This window comes from Ovis canadensis, chromosome 3 (assembly GCF_042477335.2).
Source record: "Ovis canadensis isolate MfBH-ARS-UI-01 breed Bighorn chromosome 3, ARS-UI_OviCan_v2, whole genome shotgun sequence".
Lineage (NCBI taxonomy): Eukaryota > Metazoa > Chordata > Mammalia > Artiodactyla > Bovidae > Ovis > Ovis canadensis.
Window position 1 is genome coordinate 203,039,724 of NC_091247.1, and position 18,900 is coordinate 203,058,623.

The 18,900-nt window shown below is 38.2% G+C and overlaps 1 protein-coding gene across 3 annotated transcripts in view; it reads right to left on the bottom strand.

The window, feature by feature from the left end:
- PIK3C2G (phosphatidylinositol-4-phosphate 3-kinase catalytic subunit type 2 gamma) overlaps positions 1–18,900 on the bottom strand; it is a 651,998-nt gene that overhangs the window by 356,985 nt on the left and 276,113 nt on the right. For all 3 annotated transcript variants that reach the window (XM_069585610.1, XM_069585608.1, XM_069585609.1), the window contains exons 10-11: positions 15,528–15,561; positions 7,822–8,020 (exon numbers count right to left, since the gene is read on the bottom strand). In XM_069585610.1, the coding sequence (XP_069441711.1) occupies positions 7,822–8,020; positions 15,528–15,561 (233 nt within the window). The remainder of the gene's footprint in view (positions 1–7,821; positions 8,021–15,527; positions 15,562–18,900) is intronic.

Below are 18,900 nucleotides of genomic sequence, written 5' to 3' on the forward strand. Positions count from 1 at the left end.
TTGAACTCACAACTCTCACGTTATGCATCTATTTTAAAAGCAACAATTCTTTCCTTGTATGAAACCAGTCCATAAGGACTGGGAGAGGTAGCTGTTTGTTTGTTTTTAATGCTCAGATCTCAATACAAAGTAAAACAAGGTATACAATGAAAGAGGAAAACATGGGCCCAATCAAAGGAACAAGATAAATCTCCAGAAGTGAACTGAAAGTTGCTCAGTCGTGTCCAACTCTTTGTGACCCCATGGACTTTATTGTCCATGTATAGTCCATGGGATTTTCCAGGCCAAAATACTGGAGTGGGTAGTCTTTCCCTTCTCCAGGGGATCTTCCCAACCCAGGGATTGAATCCAGGTTTCCTGCATTGCAGGTAGATTCTTTACCAGCTGAGCCACAAGGGAAGCCCTGAGAGTCAAAATGCATTTCTAAATCATTTCTGAGAATGAAAAGATGAAAAATGAGGTTAGGCTAGATAAACTTACTATCTGCAAAGTCAATAATTTTGTATGAATCTAACTGACATTACAAAGATCCTCCAGTCGTTTCTCTACCAGGTCTCTCAGTGAAAGAACAAAATTAGAAATCAAAGAGAAAGTGCAAACAACGCTCAAGTGTTGTTCACTGGAAAGCCAAGTTTATTTAAGGATATCAACATAAAATGGTACCAGGGCTAGAAAGCAAAGACCTTTATAACCGATGAATTAAAGCAACAAGTGCAGACACAGAACTAACACTCTTTTATTTCCTTCAGAAAAGGGTAAGTTCTTACATCACCATATTGACCAACTTCATGAAATGTGATGAATACATCAAAATTGTGGAGAGTTGGTTTATGCTAAAAGAAAAATCTCCAGAAAACAATCTTAAAGAAATGGAAGCATATGAACCACCCAACAAAGAATAAAATATATACATATATATACACACACATGCTCAATAAGCTCAGAAAAATAATGCATAAACAAAATAAGAATATTAAAAAAAAGAAAAATATTAAGAAGAAATTTTGGAGCTGAAGAATACAACAACCGAGTTGAAAAAAATCAATAGGTGGATTCAAGAACATACTGGATCAGGCAGAAGAAAAAATTAGTAAGCTCAAACGTAGGTATTTGAAATTATTCCGAGAAACAAGAAAAATGAAGAGTGGAGAAAGTCTAAGGGACTTACGGGACACAATCAATAGGACAAACAAACACATTATTTGAGTCCCAGAAGATGACTGAGAGAAAAAGGCAGAAAGCTGATCTGAAGAAATAATGGCTGAAAACTTATTAACTGTGGGAAAGGAAATGGACATCCAATTTCAAGAAGCCTAATGGTCTAAACTAGGATGAGCCAAAGGAAGACCATACTAAAACACATTAAAATTAGACTATTGGAAGTCAAACACAAAGAGAGAACTTTGAAAGCAGCAAGAGAAAAGCGATCTGCCACATAAAAGGGATCTCATCAGTTTTTCAGCAGATTTCTCAGCAGAAACCTTGAAGGCCAGAGGGAGTGAGATGATATATTCAAAGTTCTGAAAGAAAAAAAAAAATTGTATCTGGCAAAGCTGTCCTTCAAAAATGAAGGCGAAATAAATACTTCCTCAGGTAAAAAGCTGAGGGAGTTCGTCAGCACTAGACCTCACTCAACATGAAATGCTAAAGGGAATCCTTCAAGTGGAAATGAAAGGATGCTAGATAGCAATAGCAGAGCATAAAAGTATGAAAGCTTGCTGGTAAAGGAAAACATATAGACAAAAACAGAATACTGTAAGACTGTAATGGTGATACATGAATAACTTTTAACTGCTATAGCATTTAAAAGGACAAAGTATAGAAAACTTTAATGATAACAATATATAAAATTAAAGAAGATGCAATTTGTGGTCTTAGTAACACAAAGTATGATGAGGGAAGAAGAGCAGAGAATTTGTATATGACTAAAGAATGCTCAGGCTACTGCACAATTGCACTCATCTCACACGCTAGTAAAGTAATGCTCAAAATTCTCCAAGCCAGGCTTCAGCAATATGTGAACTGTGAACTTCCTGATGTTCAAGCTGGTTTTAGAAAAGGCAGAGGAACCAGAGATCAAATTGCCAACATCCGCTGGATCATGGAAAAAGCAAGAGAGTTCCAGAAAAACATCTACTTCTGCTTTATTGACTATGCCAAAGCCTTTGACTGTGTGGATCACAATGAACTGTGGGAAATTCTTCAAGAGATGGGAATACCAGACCACCTGACCTGCCTCTTGAGAAATCTGTATGCAGGTCAGAAAGCAACAGTTAAAACTGGACATGGAACAACAGACTGGTTCCAAATAGGAAAAGGAGTACGTCAAGGCTGTATATTGTCACCCTGCTTATTTAACTTATATTTAGAGTACATCATGAGAAATGCTGGGCTGGATGAAGCACAAGCTGGAATCAAGATTGCTAGGAGAAAAATCAATAACCTCAGATATGCAAATGACATCACCCTTATGGCAGAAAGAAAAGAGGAACTAAAAAGCCTCTTGATGAAAGTGAAAGAGGAGAGTGAAAAGGCTGGCTTAAAGCTCAACATTCAGAAAACGAAGATCATGGCATCTGGTCCCATCACTTCATGGCAAATAGATGGGGAAACATTGGAAACAGTGTCAGACTTTATTTATTTATTTGAGCTCCAAAATCACTGCAGATGGTGATTGCAGCCATGAAATGAAAATACACTTACTCCTTGGAATTAAAGTTATGACCAACCTAGATAGCATATTCAAAAGCAGAGACATTACTTTGCCAACTAAGGTCCGTCTAGTCAAGGCTGTGGTTTTTCCTGTGGTCATGTATAGATGTGAGAGTTGGACTGTTAAGAAGGCTGAGTGCCAAAGAATTGATGCTTTTGAACTGTGGTTGCTGGAGAAGACTCTTGAGAGTCCCTTGGACTGCAAAGAGATCCAACCAATGCATTCTGTAGGAGATCAGCCCTGGGATTTCTTTGGAAGGAATGATGCTAAAGCTGAAACTCCAGTACTTTGGCCACCTCATGCGAAAAGTTGACTCTTTGGAAAAGATTCTGATGCTGGGAGGGTTTGGGGGCAGGAGGAGAATGGGGACAACAGAGGATGAGATGGCTGGATGGCATCACGGACTAGATGGATGCAAGTATGAGTGAACTCTGGGAGTTGGTGATGGACAGGGAGGCCTGGCGTGCTGAGATTCATGGGGTCACAGAGAGTCTGACACAATTGAGCAACTGAACTGAATTGAAAGTGAAGTATGCAAAAGCAGAGACATTACTTTGCCAACAAAGGTCTGTCTAGTCGAGGCTATGGTTTTTCTAGTCGTCATGTATGGATGTGAGAGTTTGACTGTGAAGAAAGCTGAGTGCCGAAGAATTGATGCTTTTAAACTGTGGTGTTGGAGAAAACTCTTGAGAGTCCCTTGGACTGCAAGGAGATGCAACCAGTCCATCCTAAAGGAGATCAGTCCTGCATGTTCATTGGAAGGACTGATGTTAGACTGTAACTCCAATACTCTGGCCACCTTATGTAAAGAACTGACTCATTTGAAAAGACCCAGATGCTGGGAAAGATTGAGGGCAGGAGGAGAAGGGGACAACAGAGGATAAGATGGCTGGATGGCATCACCGACTTGACGGACATGAGTTTGAGTGAACTCTGGGAGCTGGTGATGGACAGGGAGGCCTGGCGTGCTGTGATTCATGGGGTCGCAAACAGTCAGACATGACTGAGCAACTGAACTAAACTGAAAGTGAAGTTGTAACAAAATTTAAAAAAGTGAAGTTATTATCAGCATAAAACAATGTTTTAAATATAATATGTATTACATAAGGCCCATTGTCACCACAAAGAAAGCAACCATATTATAGATGATACACAAAAGAAATTAAGAAAGGAATTGAAGCGTATCATTATAAAAACTCATCAGGACACTAAGGAAAGTGGCAAGACAGGAAAAGAGGGACAAAAATGCTACAAGACAGATAATGATGCAAAAAAATGGCAAAAGGAAGTCCTTCTCTATCATTAATTATGTTAGATATAAATTAAATTCTATAATGAGAAGAAACAGCATAATTGAATGGATTAGTAAAAAAAGATCCAACCATATGCTGTCTAGATTTAAGGACACACCTGAAAGTGAAACGACAGAAAAAGATATTCCATATATGATAATCAAAAGAGCAGGAGTGGCCATACTTATGCAAGACAAAATAGACTTTAAGTTAAAGCTGTCACAACAGACAAAAACATTATATAATGTTAAAGAGGTCAATTTACTAAGAGGATACAATAGCTGTAAATGTACATGCACCCCAAATTGAAGCAAATATCTTAAGTAAACATTGAAGGGATGAAAAGGAAAACTAGAAAATAACACAATAATAACAGAAGATCTCAATACTGGTTACAGTTAATAGAACAATCAGACAGAAGCTCAATAAGGAAACAGAGGGTTTTAATAACCCTACAGTCCAAATGAACCTAATAGACATTTATAGAACATTCCACCTAACCTCAGGGCAATATGCATTCTTCTCAAGCTTGGATCTTTCTCTAGCACAGATCACAAAATTGGTCATGAAACAAGTCTTAACAAATTAAAAGAAAATTAAAATCATACCAAGTATATTTTTTGACCACAATGGAATACAAGTAGAAATCAGTGGCAGAAAAAAAAAAAAAAAAAACAAACCCTGGAAAAATTCTCAAATTAAAGTTAATTAACAATTCTTAGTTTCTGTTTCTTTTTTTTTTATTCTACTGAAATATAGTTATTGTGCAATATTACATTGGGCTTCCCTAGTAGTTCCGTCGGTAAAGAACTTGCCTGCAGTGCAAGAGACCAGAGTTCAATCCCTAGGTTGGGAAGATCCCCTGGAGAAGGAAATGGCAACACACTCCAGTATCCTTATCCTTGCCTGGAAAATCTCATGGACAGAGGAACCTGGTGGATTGCAGTCCATGGGGTCACAAAGAGTCGGGCATGACTGAACGACTAACACACAATATTACATTAGTTCCAGGTGTACTACATAATGATCTGATGTTTGCATACATCGATGACAATGGTAAGTTAAGTAACCATCTGTCCTCATACAAAGGTATTACAATATCATTGATCCATGTTTCTTATGCTGTATATTATTAATACATCCATGTGACTTATCAGTTATATAACTGGAGATTTATGCCACTTAATCCTCCTCACCTATTTCACCCCTAACCCACCCCTTTCCTTCTGGCAACCACTTGTTGTTCTCTGAGAGTCTGTTTTCATTTTGTTTGTTTTTCAGATTCTACATAAGTGAGATCATGCAGTAGAAATGAGTACTTTTGAACAACCAATGTGTCAAACAGAAATCAAAAGGGAAATTAGAAAATATCATGAAATGTGAAAACACACACCATAACAAAACTTATGAGATATAGCAAAATCAGTTCTAAAAAAGAAGTTTAAAGCAATAAATGCTTACATTAAAAGAAGAAAGATCAAATAAAAACTACAATAAGGTACCACCTCACATTGGTCAGAATGGCCATTATCAGACAGTCTACAAACTTTAAGTGCTGAAGAAGGTGTAGAGGAAAGGGAACTCTCCTACACTGTTGGTGAGAACATAAACTGGTATTGCCACTATGGAGAACAGTATGTAGATTCCCTAAGAAGCTAAATATAGAGCTACCATATGATCCAGCAATCCCATTCCTGGCCATATATCTGGAGAAAACCATGTACCCCAATGTTCACTGCAACACTATTTACAGTAGCCAAGACATGGAAGCAACCTAAATGTCCATCAGTGGAGGAATGGATAAAGACGGGATACACATATACAATGGAATAATACTCAGTCATAAAAAGAATAAAATAATGCCATTTGCAGCAACATGAATGAACTTAGAAATTTTCATACTGAGTAAAGTTAGACAGAGAAAGACAAAAATTGTGTGATACCACTTATAAGTGGAATCTAAAAAAAAAAAGTATAAATGATCTTATTTGGGCTTTCCAAGTGGCACTAGTGGTAAAGAACTCACCTGCCTATTCAGGAGACGTTAAGAGATATGGGTTCCATCCCTGGATTGGGAAGATCCCCTGGAGAAGGGCAAGGCAACCCACTCCAGTATTCTTGCTTGGAAAATCCCATGGACAGAGAAGCCTGGTAGGCTACAGCCCAAAGGGTTGCAAAGAGTTAGACACAACTGAAGCGACTTAACACACACACATGACCTTATTTACAAAATAGAAATAGAGTCACAGATGCAGAAAACAAACTTATGGTTACCAGCCAGGAAAGTGGGGGAGGGGAGGTATAAATTGGGAGATTGGGATTGATATATAGACACTACTATATATTTATAAAGTAGATAACTGATAAGGACCTACTGTATAGCACAGGGAAGTCTTTTCAATACTCTGTAATGACCTACATGGGAAACGAATCTGTAAGAGTGGATACATGTATATGTATAACTGATTCATTTTACAGCAGAAACTAACAAAACATTGTAAATCAACTATGCTGCAATAAAAATTTTAAAAACAGATTTAAAAAATTAAAAATGAAAGAAGTTCACAAATAAACAATCTGAATTTATACTCAAGGAACCAGAAAACAGAAAACAAATTAAGATAAAAATTAAAAGAAGAAAGAAAATAATAAAGATCAGGAGCAAAATAAGTAAAACAAAATAGAGAAACAATAGAAAAATAAACAAGACTAAATTTCCCACATACATAAACAGAAGCCCTGTGTATATAGCTTTCTCAGTATTTATCTGGCTGCATAGTTTTTCCAGGTGAATTAGAATCAATAAGGGTATACTAAAGGTTTAAAAATTATGAAAACATTTGAGTAGCTGTTTATAACATTATACATCCTCCTCCTAAAACACTTCATAAAATTAAGAAAGAGAAAAAGTGTAAAAGAATCCTCCCATGGATTTTAAAGAACGTTTATGTGAGATACATAGATGGTCATTTTTCTTTTTTACATACAAAGGTAAAATTTTCATTATAATTGACTCATAAATTTGGCACAGTTTCCATTTGTAAAAATACAGACCAAGATAAAAGTATTTCTCTTTTTACTAAAACTGTTTCTTTTAGCCTTTCTTTGAGATGCTAAGTGCAATGGGTACAATAAATCCATTAGAAAATTACTATTCTCTTATCATCTTTAATTTGATTTAATCAGTATTCTCTTACAGATTTAATCCATAAGGAATTTAAAATAATTATTATAATATTACTCTAATTATGTTATTCAAGAAAATAGTACATAGCAGAATTAACCTCAAACCTGGCAATGTTCCATGCATAATTGTGGTTAATTTCTATTGTAACTCAAGTAACTCTTGGCTAATTTTCACTTTATCAAGGTACTAATCTCACAAAATATTTACCATTCACAACTTGTTAGGGATCAAAGTGATTTCTTTCTATTCTTAAATACTCTCCATCTCCTTGTATGTGTGTATGCATTCTCACCCTGTGTTAATTGGCATCAGTCATTTAAACTCAAACATAAAAAATGAAAAATTTAGGGCAATCGCTATGTGAAGATGGGCACTTTCTGTTTCTGTTATGATAGATTGATAACATGCAGTTATTTTTATAGGGGAATGGGAGAAGACTTGAGGGGAAAGGAATGTGCATTGGACTGGAAATAAAAGTGTAAATGATTTAAAAAACTTGGATACATCCATGCTGATTAAATTTCAAGATGAAATACTTGCTTCTGCAAATAAGAACAAGGCAAATTATACGCAATTAGAAGCGACACAAAACTAATTAACCCTTTTGTGGAGAAGGCATCACTACTCACCTGTGCACCCAGGTTTCTGGAATATTGTGAGCTGCATACACTGTGAAGCTAAGGTGGGAATGGAGCCCAAGATTTACACAGGAGACACTATACAGAGGTGCATGTAGAGGCTGGAAATCTGCACAGAAGCTGCTGCAATGGATATCAATTAGCTGACAGATGGATGTGGATAGTTCAGTTGTCACTTTCTCTATCAAACCTGGGGGGGGAAGGCGGGGAGAGGGATAGAAACCAGGTCATTTGTGAAGGGTCATATTTATCACAAACCATTCTTTACAGCTTTGAAAATTTTTATAACAAAATTTAAAGAAAACTGAATTAAAATGACCCTCTACCGACTGAAGCCAATTAGCCATCTGTGCCTCTGTATGCAGCCTGGGGTAGCTGCTATAGTGTAATTAATCAGCTTTCATTTCTTCAATTGCATAAATTTGGGAAGTGCAGCCTTTAATCACAAATCATAATTCTGGGTTATCAATTTGGCATTCTGATCAACTATAATTCACAAAATTTTTGGTCTGGATTATTATTGTTTAGAATTAATGTGCAGACAGGGACATGTTTTCTGTGTGGTTTATACCTACTTCAAACAAACTCCATCTAAGGAATTAAGTATAATAAGTTTGATTATGCTATGTTTGCCATTAACTGAACACTAATCATACACATTATGCTGCCACAAAAAGAGTGCTAGTACATGGCTGGGATCCGAGGTAAGTTTAGAATAAAAGATTTATGACATTTACTATATTTCTTCAAAATCAAAGCCTTATTCGAGTTTTACCATTAGTTATTTATGGGGAGTCTATTGATTATCAAAAAAGTGACTTGTCATGAAGGAAGAAAAAATTAAGAAAAAAATGAATAAAAATGACTAACTACAGGTTTCAATAGTTTTGGGATGTCTGCAAGATGCCATGCCAATTTAGTTTAGAGCACATGAAAAGCGCTCCCTGATCATTAAATTTAAGGTAAATTTTTCTGAGACTGGTTTTCTCCCTCTTGTTAAACTCTCTGTTGGACAAATTACAACCTGAAGGGGAGAAGCAGAAGAGGCTGATGAAATGGACTGGGCAGAACTGTTGGCCTTTGATACGAATCTGGTGCCATTAGGATGGAGAAACCTGAGGATGATGAATGTCATCTTCGCGTAGGATTCGCAGTCAGACCCTTAACAGGGTAGGTGAATAACACCCACTGCTGACATCTTGTATGCAGTAGTCAATGCATCGAAAATCATAAGATGCTCATGACTTGCAATTATTTTTAATATTCAACTATGCTGTTTCAGAAGTTAGATGAATAACCTCATGTAAAAAATTGTATTTTAAAAATTATTCCTTTTTTTCCCTAGAAGAAACTCTTTAATGGACAATACTTAAGTGACAAAGAGTCTTAAGAGATGAAGGTATAATACGAAGTGTTATCAATGGAGCCCTCCTACTCTTCTCGGTCACTCATGCCTGACTTTGCTGACAAGTCTCGAAGGTTGGGGGTCGCAAGGCTCCTGTGGTTGTTATCAAGACCACTCGGTACTTCAGGCCTTGTTCAGTTCCCCCAAAAGGCCTCCTTAAATCCCACAGGAGGGTCTTGGTAGACGAGAGTGAGGCAGAAAACCCTGCGTTCCTATATCCATCCTGGGCCAGAAATATGTACAGAAATGCCGTATTTCAGATATTTCTCCTTTTCGGCCGCCTTGTTCTGAAGAAATTAAATGAAAATGCAGTGCCACCAGCGCGAAACAGAGGCGGAGGAACCGTGTTCTTGGCGGCGGTTCCCACGTTGGGAACCGCCGCCGGCTGCGGAGGAGGGCCTGCGGAGGAGAGCTGGCCCTCCAGGCAGTACTTGGGAGGGAGACACCGTGTCCAGAGGCCTGAAGCCCGAGCTGCTGAGCATCCGTAGCAATCCTAGGCTTCTGGGCGGGACCACGGGGAAAGTGATGGGGCCCTGGCGGAGGGACGGGCGGAGCCAGCCTGTGTGGGGAAAGGCCGAAGATTCTGTCTCCGTCCTCCTGATCCTAGGCCTCCGCACATGGTTGCTGCTCCAGAAGTCGAGCCTCCATTTGACTTCCGTCTCGGGTTCCTGCACAGCCTCCATTTCCCGAAGGAAAAGGGCCGAGACGGGAGCTGATTGGCCTCGGCTGGCAGCCTTCCCCCAGCACGGCTAAGTTTGAGGCTGAACATGCCTGGCAGGTGTTTGCAGATGATGACTGAGGTTTCTGTAGCGCGAGGAAGGGACCAATGGACATTTCCTTCCATTTCAACCCCAAGCTTGCTAGTTGGACACCAGTTAGTTATGGTTCACGACTCCAGGGTCAGACTGCGGGCCTTTTCAAGCGAGGCATCCACGTGATACTGGCAGTGTCAGTTGCAGAGTAGGGCTGCTTGGCCTTGGCTTTGTAGTGGTCCAGCCTGAACGCCTGTTCTTGCTCTCCAGATTGCAGGTTCTTAGCCCACTGGTTGAGCAGGGCTGGTGGGGCTCACCTGTCATAGAAGGGGTCCCGGATGCCAGGGCCAGGGCGGGCTCCTTCCGTGCCCTCCCTTCCCCTGCCTCCCTACCCCTCGGGCGGCTGGGTCATGTGCAGCCGTGAGTCCCCAAGACCACAGCCCAGAAGAGCGAAGTCGCCAAGCCCTTGGCAGCTGAGGAGACGTTGACAGAACAAGTAAGTGCATCCTTTGATCTTATGTTCTCAAGATCTGCTGTGATTTAAAAAAAATTCTCGTAACATTTTATTTTACTTACTGTACCATATTTAAAGGTTTTTATTTTTTGAGGTATAGAAAAAGAAATGTCCATTAAGATTATGAAAGGGACCAAGTGTGGGAGCAGGGTTCCCGGATGGTCCAGTAGTTAAGAATCCGAACACTTACACTGTAGTAGGTGAGATTCACGCTAACATCCTACCAGCCACGCAGTTCGACCAATAATAATAATGATGATAAAAAGATGATGAATGGAACAAGTGGGACAAGTCACAAATTTGGCATAAGTGTATTCAGTGTGGAGTCACATCACACAGTATTGTTTTTTTGAGACACTTTCTCATAAGTAGTTTCCGAAACGGAAATTGCTTTTTGGTTCTTGTGTGCTGTGCTTAGTTGCTCAGCCTCATAGGACTTCTTTCAACCCCATGGATTGTAGCCCACCAGATACCTCTGTCCATGGGGATTCTCCAGTCAAGAATACTGGAGTGCGTTGCCGTGCCCTCCCCCAGGGTATCTTTCCCAACCCAGGAATCCAACTGGGGTCTCCTGCATTGCAGGCAGATTCTTTTGGTTATTAGTTGGTTTGAAAAGAAATTAGCAGAATGAGCTAGATGCTTCCTCCAATAGTATGTGTGCAGTGTTCCATTGCCCAGGAAAGAGGCCAGCTTCTGCATGGAGCTTCTTCCCACATCCTGTCCCTCAGTAGCTCTGCCCATAATTAAACATTTTGTTGTTGTTGTCCAACACATGCTATTATTCACTTAGTTATTCATAAATTTGTACAAAATTTATGAGATGGCCAAATTCTACTTACTTGCTGTGTTTCTAAAATTGTGTCCTTTGTTGAAACAGCCTGAGGTGACAAGCAGAGTGAAAGAGCTCTAATTAAAATTCTCTGAGAAATCAGCAGTAGCAATTAATGAAACAGAAGAGGAAAGGAGCATAAAAATAGTCTTTAAAGAGGCCTCATCAAACTCTGGAGGCCAAACAACAGGGTTTCTCCTGAACAACAGGAGGCAGAGAATTATAAATTTATAAAAACATCTTGTTTCTCTGGTCCCCAAATTGTATTCTCAAGCAGGAAGTACAGACTTCTTGTTAATAATTCCCAATCTTGTACAAATGAATGCACATTAAAATAAATAATAAAGTTGAGTTAGAGATCTCATTAATTCAAGCCCCAGCACATATTTTAGAGAATCTTAATTATTGGGCTAATTACTCGAACTCCACTTTTCACTTTTTTTGCAGAAATACCGTTCTAGATTAGAATTTGCTTCTTTAAGGTAGTATAGAGATGTGTGTTTCTTCCAGAACTCTGGGTGAAGAATGCATTTTAGTTATCATCAGGAATGTATTAAGGACTTAAAGTACTGCGCTTGGTGAAATATGGGAAAATGTTTATTGCACCTGATTTTGCAATGAGAAAAGACTTGTAGTAACAGAAAAAAAGCAATGAAAATATATAGGTGATTAAAATGCATTCATTAGAATGTTTTGTTTGCATTTTTATGGAAATGAGGGAGTAAGAGTACATGACTTTATTCTAGTTTACTTTTGAATGGAAAATAGTCTCTGTGGTGTTGGTGTTTGTCACTTCTCCTGTTCAGAGAAGTCTGTGTTTTCCTTGCAAACATAATCTGTATTAAAATCTGGTTTGTTTTTCATGTTCCAAATAAACTTTGTTTACACAAACAGGCAACATGCCAGATTTAATGAATGCTGGTATAGAGCACAGGTATGATCAGATCTCTTAGCTTCAAAGTATATTGCGGAGAATCCATAAGAATATTAAGTATGAGAATCAGAATCATCAATAATAGTGGCTTATTGTTAGATCAACATTTTGTGTAAAGAGGGTTCTAGACTTTTTATTTCTGAGTACTTAAATAGAAAGCAACTGCATGTATATACAGGCAAATGTTCATTTCATTTTGCTGTCATTTCAGCACTTTTCCTTTCTGCTTTTTAAACTACTGTAAGGTGTTTCTACATAACAAAATACTAGAAAATATATTTATCTTATAGAATGGGAAGTATGATTTATGAAAATTTTATGAGAGCTGCAGATGGAGAATTTTTAATCCAGAATTAATTCCTTTTCTGTGATGACTTAGCATGGATTATAAGTCCCTGGGAACATTTCTTGCAGTTTTGTGGACTCTCATATCCTGACCCCTGAAGAACATAGGATGAGAGGAGTTTATTCCAACATTCCTGATAGAAAGGAAGAAAAGGCCAGTTTCATATAGGCAGACCTCTGGCTTACTCACTCATCGTTCTTTTACTTATACTCTGTGCTAGGAAAAATTGTTCAGTTCAGTTCAGTTCAGTTCAGTTGCTCAGTCGTGTCTGACTCTTTGCGACCCCATGAATCGCAGCACGCCAGGCCTCCCTATCGATCACCAGCTCCTGGAGTTCACTCAGATTCACGTCCATCAAGTTGGTGATGCCATCCAGCCATCTCATCCTCTGTTGTCCCCTTCTCCTCCTGCCCCCAATCCCTCCCAGCATCAAAGTCTTTTCCAGTGAGTCAACTCTTTGCATGAGGTGGCCAGTTTCATACTGGAGTTTCAGCTTTAGCATCATTCTTTCCAAAGAAATCCCAGGGCTGATCTCCTTCAGAATGGACTGATTGGATCTCCTTGCAGTCCAAGGGACTCTCAAGAGTCTTCTCCAACACCACAGTTCAAAAGCATCAATTCTTTGGCGCTCAGCCTTGTTCACAGTCCAACTCTCACATCCATGCATGACTATTGGAAAAATTGTTAGGGGCTGTCTATCTCTCCCCTTCCTTCTTGATGCTCTGGAGTTTTATTATGTGAATGCTTTGAATAGGGATTTTTGCACTAGCAACGGTTTTTTGCCCTTACCCTTTGCTGTCCCATTTTCCTCTGTGATGTGAAGTGGGGGAGTTCTTCCTATGTACTTCATACAGTAAGTCCACTATATATGAATGAGTTCAGTTCTGAGAGTGCATTTGTAAGTCCAATTTGTTTGTAAGTCCAACAAAGTTAGCCTAGGTACCCAGCTAACACAATCGACTGTATAGTTCTGTACTGTAATAGATTTATAATACTTTTCAAACAAAAGTGAAAGAGGAGAGCAAAAAAGTTGTCCTAAAGCTCAACATTCAGAAAACGAAGATCATGGCATCCGGTCCCATAACTTCATGGGAAATAGATGGGGAAACAGTGGAAACAGTGTCAGACTTAATTTTTTGGGGGGGGGCTCTAGAATCCCTGCAGATGGTGACTGCAGCCATGAAATTAAAAGACGCTTACTCCTTGGAAGAAAAGTTATAATCAACCTAGATAGCATATTCAAAAGCAGAGACATTACTTTGCCAACTAAGGTCCATCTAGTCAAGGCTATGGTTTTTCCTGTGGTCATGTATGGATGTGAGAGTTGGACTGTGAAGAAGGCTGAGCACCGAAGAATTGATGCTTTTGAACTGTGGTGTTGGAGAAGACTCTTGAGAGTCCCTTGGACTGCAAGGAGATCCAACCAGTCCATTCTGAAGGAGATCAGCCCTGGGATTTCTTTGGAAGGAATGATGCTAAAGCTGAAACTCCAGTACTTTGGCCACCTCATGAGAAGAGTTGACTCATTGGAAAAGACTCTGATGCTGGGAGGAATTGGGGGCAGGAGGAGAAGGGGATGACCGAGGATGAGATGGCTGGATGGCATCACGGACTTGATGGACATGAGTCTGAGTGAACTCCGGGAGATGGTGATGAACAGGGAGGCCTGGTGTGCTGTGATTCATGGGGTCGCAAAGAGTTGGACACGACTGAGCAACTGAACTGAACTGAACTGAACTGAACATATGAAAAGCAAACAAAAAATAAAAACGTTTTTAATCTGATAGTACAGTACCTTGAAAAGTACAGTAGTACAGTCCAACAGCTGGTATACAGAGACTGACATTGAACAAACAGGTGAGAAGAGCTACTGACTGGAGATGGAGAGGAGGAGGTGGGAGATAGTGGAGCTGAAGAATCATTAGCAGTAGGAGATGGAGGGAAAGCTGCAGTTTCACTCATGCCTGAACACATGTTCACATCTTTCAAAGTTTGCAACTTGAAGGTTCATATGTAGGGGCCTTACTGTGTCTTCTTTTGAGTGGTGGGAATTAGAGTTGACAGGATATCCTGCTATACATAACTTTCTATTGAAAACCACTAAGGGTATGGGAGGGCAGGTCAGAATTATTGTTTGTGCTTCTCTGTCACCTTTGACAGTGTTAGCTGAACATCTATGAGTCAGATCATTTCCTTAAAGATACTCATAAGTGTTCATAAGCCAAATATGATCTGCCAGTGCAAACAAGAGCAATCTTCCACACCCTGCACTTTACATACTGTCCTATCCTTTATTCATATTAGGAAAACTGAGGATCAGAGAGTTTCATTCTTTACCATCAGAGTCAAAAAATGTGCAGAGTTGGAATTCAAAACCAGTTCTGCCTGATTCCAGAAGCCAGACTCATTGCTGTGCACCACACTATCTACCCATTTCAACAGAGGCTCAGTCCTCCTGTGGCTTACAGTTTTGTAGGTTCAGAGCTTCTGCGAACACTTAAATATTTCAGAACTAAATCCTCCTGCCTGATACATTAAGTTGATGTTTGATTTTAAAGTGGAAATTAATGACCTTGAAGAAAGACATCTGCTATATTTCTGACTTCTCTTACATCAGAATATCATTAGTTAAATAAAATTTTTTATTTTTTTAGAATGGTAATAAGAGCATTTTCAGAATTCTTTTTACCTTCATAGCTTTCTTGACTTTATTTAAAAAAAGAAATCTCAGGCTCAAAGGCAGTGGATTTTTATTCACTTGCAGAATAATCACTACTGTCAGTAAAAAGAGTTTTAGCAAAAGTTTTTTCCCTCAGAAATATTTTTTGTGTGTGTTATTACCATATTTGGAAAAACTTTTATTTTTGGTTTTAGAAATTGTTTATTAAAAAAATATTTGGGTGCACGTATGTTTTACCTTTTGCTGAAGTGTCTGAATTTTGATGAAGATTCTGAAAAAGAAAAATAGGTCCAAAGACACACTTGTTATTCAGAAAACAATATTGGAAAACCAAACCAATAATGTCTATAATCTACATACAGAAATTTCTCTGCCATGATAAAAAGAAAATGCATTTCTTGGTGTCTTATATCAATATTACTTATTAAGGAGGAAATCTAAATTGTAAGGTTTACAATTTAGGTAAGGTTTTAATTGAAAGAAAAGTCTTTTGTCATAATCAACAATCTTTGTTACTTGATTCAAGAAAAAAAAATTTCTAGCATAAGCTCAGGCTTCTTAGTATTATTTGAACAGTTCTGCAGATATTGCCTGATGGCAAAATAGCTTCCCTGGTGGCTCAGACAGTAAAAAAAATCTGCCTGCAATGCAGGAGACCCAGGTTTGATCCCTGGGTGGGGAAGATACCCTGGAGGGGAGTATGACAACCCGCTCCAGTTTCTTTCCTGGAGAATCCCATGAACAAAGGAACCTGGCGGGCCACAGTCCATAGGGTCGCAAAGAGTCGGACACGACTGAAGCGACTCAGCACACACCCACAGATAGTGCCTAAATTCAATCCCCCTTCCACAACAGACTGATATTTTAGCATAAAAGATTTGTCATTTTTGCTGTTTACTGTGTTCAGTTCTTATTTTAACAGTCATTTAGATACAGGCTTAAAAAAATCATACAGATTCACTGTATAGTTTCATTTCTTTATTTTGTAGGATTAAAAAGAGAATCTGGTAGTCAAATACTTGAGATTGTATCCTGGATTAAAAAAAAATACTATCTGAAATTTTGTGTTTTTCATTATCATTTAAGTCTGTGTGCATTAGCATGGTGGTTTTTATTTGCTTGTTTGTTTATATTTATTGTACACCTGCAGTTACTTTAGTAGTTTAGAATTTACTGGCTATAACTTCATTATCATGAAAACTATATAAGGTAGGTGATTCACAGATTCACTAAAAGTTACATTTCAGTCCAAAAGCAAATTCAGTTTTCTAACAAGATTCATTTTAATTGACACTAAATTTTTTTGGAAATTTTGCTTTGACAAGTTTGCTTTGAAGGAAATCCAATTAATGAAAAGCTTGATTTCTCAAACAAACAAACTAGGGAATAATTGTTTTCCTGTAACAAGGAACTTGCTAGAGTATTCCTTTTAGAGAGAAAAGTTTTCTGTCATGTTTAGAATGTAATTAAACATTTATATAACTTTTCATTGAAGAGTATCATTCACATGAACCTTCTCAGAAGCGTTTCTCTTAGATAAAATAGTTCATTTGAGCATAGATTCAACTACTAAGCTCAACACATAAGATCTTTACCCCAGCTGTGTGGTGAGATTGCTAAACACGTTAACATGACTTAACTAGAATTGAGTTTATTCAGAAGTGTGAACTTGTATTTTTAAATCATCATAACATCCACCTACAGCGCAATGTGTAAGATTCTATGTTTTATTTGTATTTTGTTTATTGTGTATTTAATGGAAATATATTATGTGAGCTTCTGGAATATAATTCTAAAGAATGGAAAATTGTTTCCAGTGCTAGGTGGGAGCATGAAGTATAGATGGAATACAACTGCATTTGTGATATAATTCTTCATTTTGCCAAAACTTACATTTAGTAAATACTTAATTACTTCCTGGTATGGCAGGGAATGGTGTTTTGCTAGTTGACCTAAAAATGCAGCCAAGAAAAAGGACAGCTTCTGAAATTTGAGTTTGTTGGCAGAAGACGTATTTCTCAGTGTTTCTTTAGTTTTAGGTTTATGGTGGGTGGGTAGATTGAACTACTTTGGCATTATTAGCCATAGTTGGTTACTACAGAAGTAATGTAAAATATACTTACTATTTGTGGTGATTTTCTTATATAGGTAGGCTTGTAGTTAAGATACGTTGAGGAAAGGGATGGACAAAATGTCTGAATGATGCTGAATAAGTTAACTTTCAAAATGTACTTAAGCATTTACTTGAGTTTACTTGGGGATATTCAACTATTTATTTTGACCCTTGACATATATGAAATAAAACTGGTAAATGTCAGTTCTTTCCTTCATTTCTATGCATGAATGCTGCTGCTGCTGCTAAGTCACTTCAGTCGTGTCCGACTCTGTGCGACCCCACAGACGGAAGCCCACCAGGCTCCCCTGTCCCTGGGATTCTCCAGGCAAGAACACTGGAGTGGGTTGCCATTTCCTTCTCCAATGCATGAAAGTGAAAAGTGAAAGTGAAGTCGCTCAGTTGTGTCTGACCCTTAGTGACCCCATGGACTGCAGCCCACCAGGCTCCTCCGTCCATGAGATTTTCCAGGCAAGAGTACTGGAGTGGGGTGCCATTGCCTTCTCCATATATACACTACCATGTGTAGATAGCTAGTGGGAGGCTGCTATATATCATAGGGAGCTCAGCCTGGTGCTCTGTGATGACTTAAAAAGGTGAGATGGGAGAGTAGGAGGGAGACTCAAGAAGGAGGAGATTTATGTAGACGAATAGCTGATTCAATGAACATGTATACATATAGCTGATTCACTTTGTTGTACAGCAGAAACTACCACAACGTTGTAAAGCAATTGCACTTGAGGGGAAGAGAAAAAAGACATAGGAAGTCCAATAGTAAGAAACTACTGATTTTTACCCGTCACCTATTTGAAACAATAAGTATGACAATTTATATATATTAGTATAATTGTCAACTTTGTAAATCAGTCTTTTTGAAATTTCAAGACTGGTGCATTCAAGGTAATAGAATCTGTGCTTTTCCTATCCATATAGATAAGGAATGCATACAGTCACTCTCTTTTATTAAGTTTCATATGTACTGAAGCGTGTTTAGAGGCCTGGGCTCAAATTTCTATTTTGCTGCTTAGTAATCCTCTATACACAGCAGTCTAAGCATCAGATTTTAATACTAAAATGAACAGTAAAATGCCACCTTCAAGGTATTGCTGGGAGGATTAATTGAAATAAAATAAAAATGAAATGAAATGAAGTAATATATAAGTGAAGATACTACTGCAATTCACTATCAAGTATTAGTCATTATCATCAGCAGTATCATATCTTTTGACTTTATCACTTGCTAAACTAGTAACAAGATTGAACAATTCATTGTAACCAGATGTCCTAATCTTTTTCTTAGGCAATAATCACATATAATATACATCAGATTTCTGAGATTAAAAAAAAATCATATAATGCTCATTTTTATAAATGGAAAACCCAGGAAATCATTATAGAATGTGAGATCATCGAAGGAGTGTACCTTGAAGATTCAACAAAAAATACCACAAAAACTGATTTCTTCTTACCTGTATAAATGCTTGTCCAAGCAAGCAT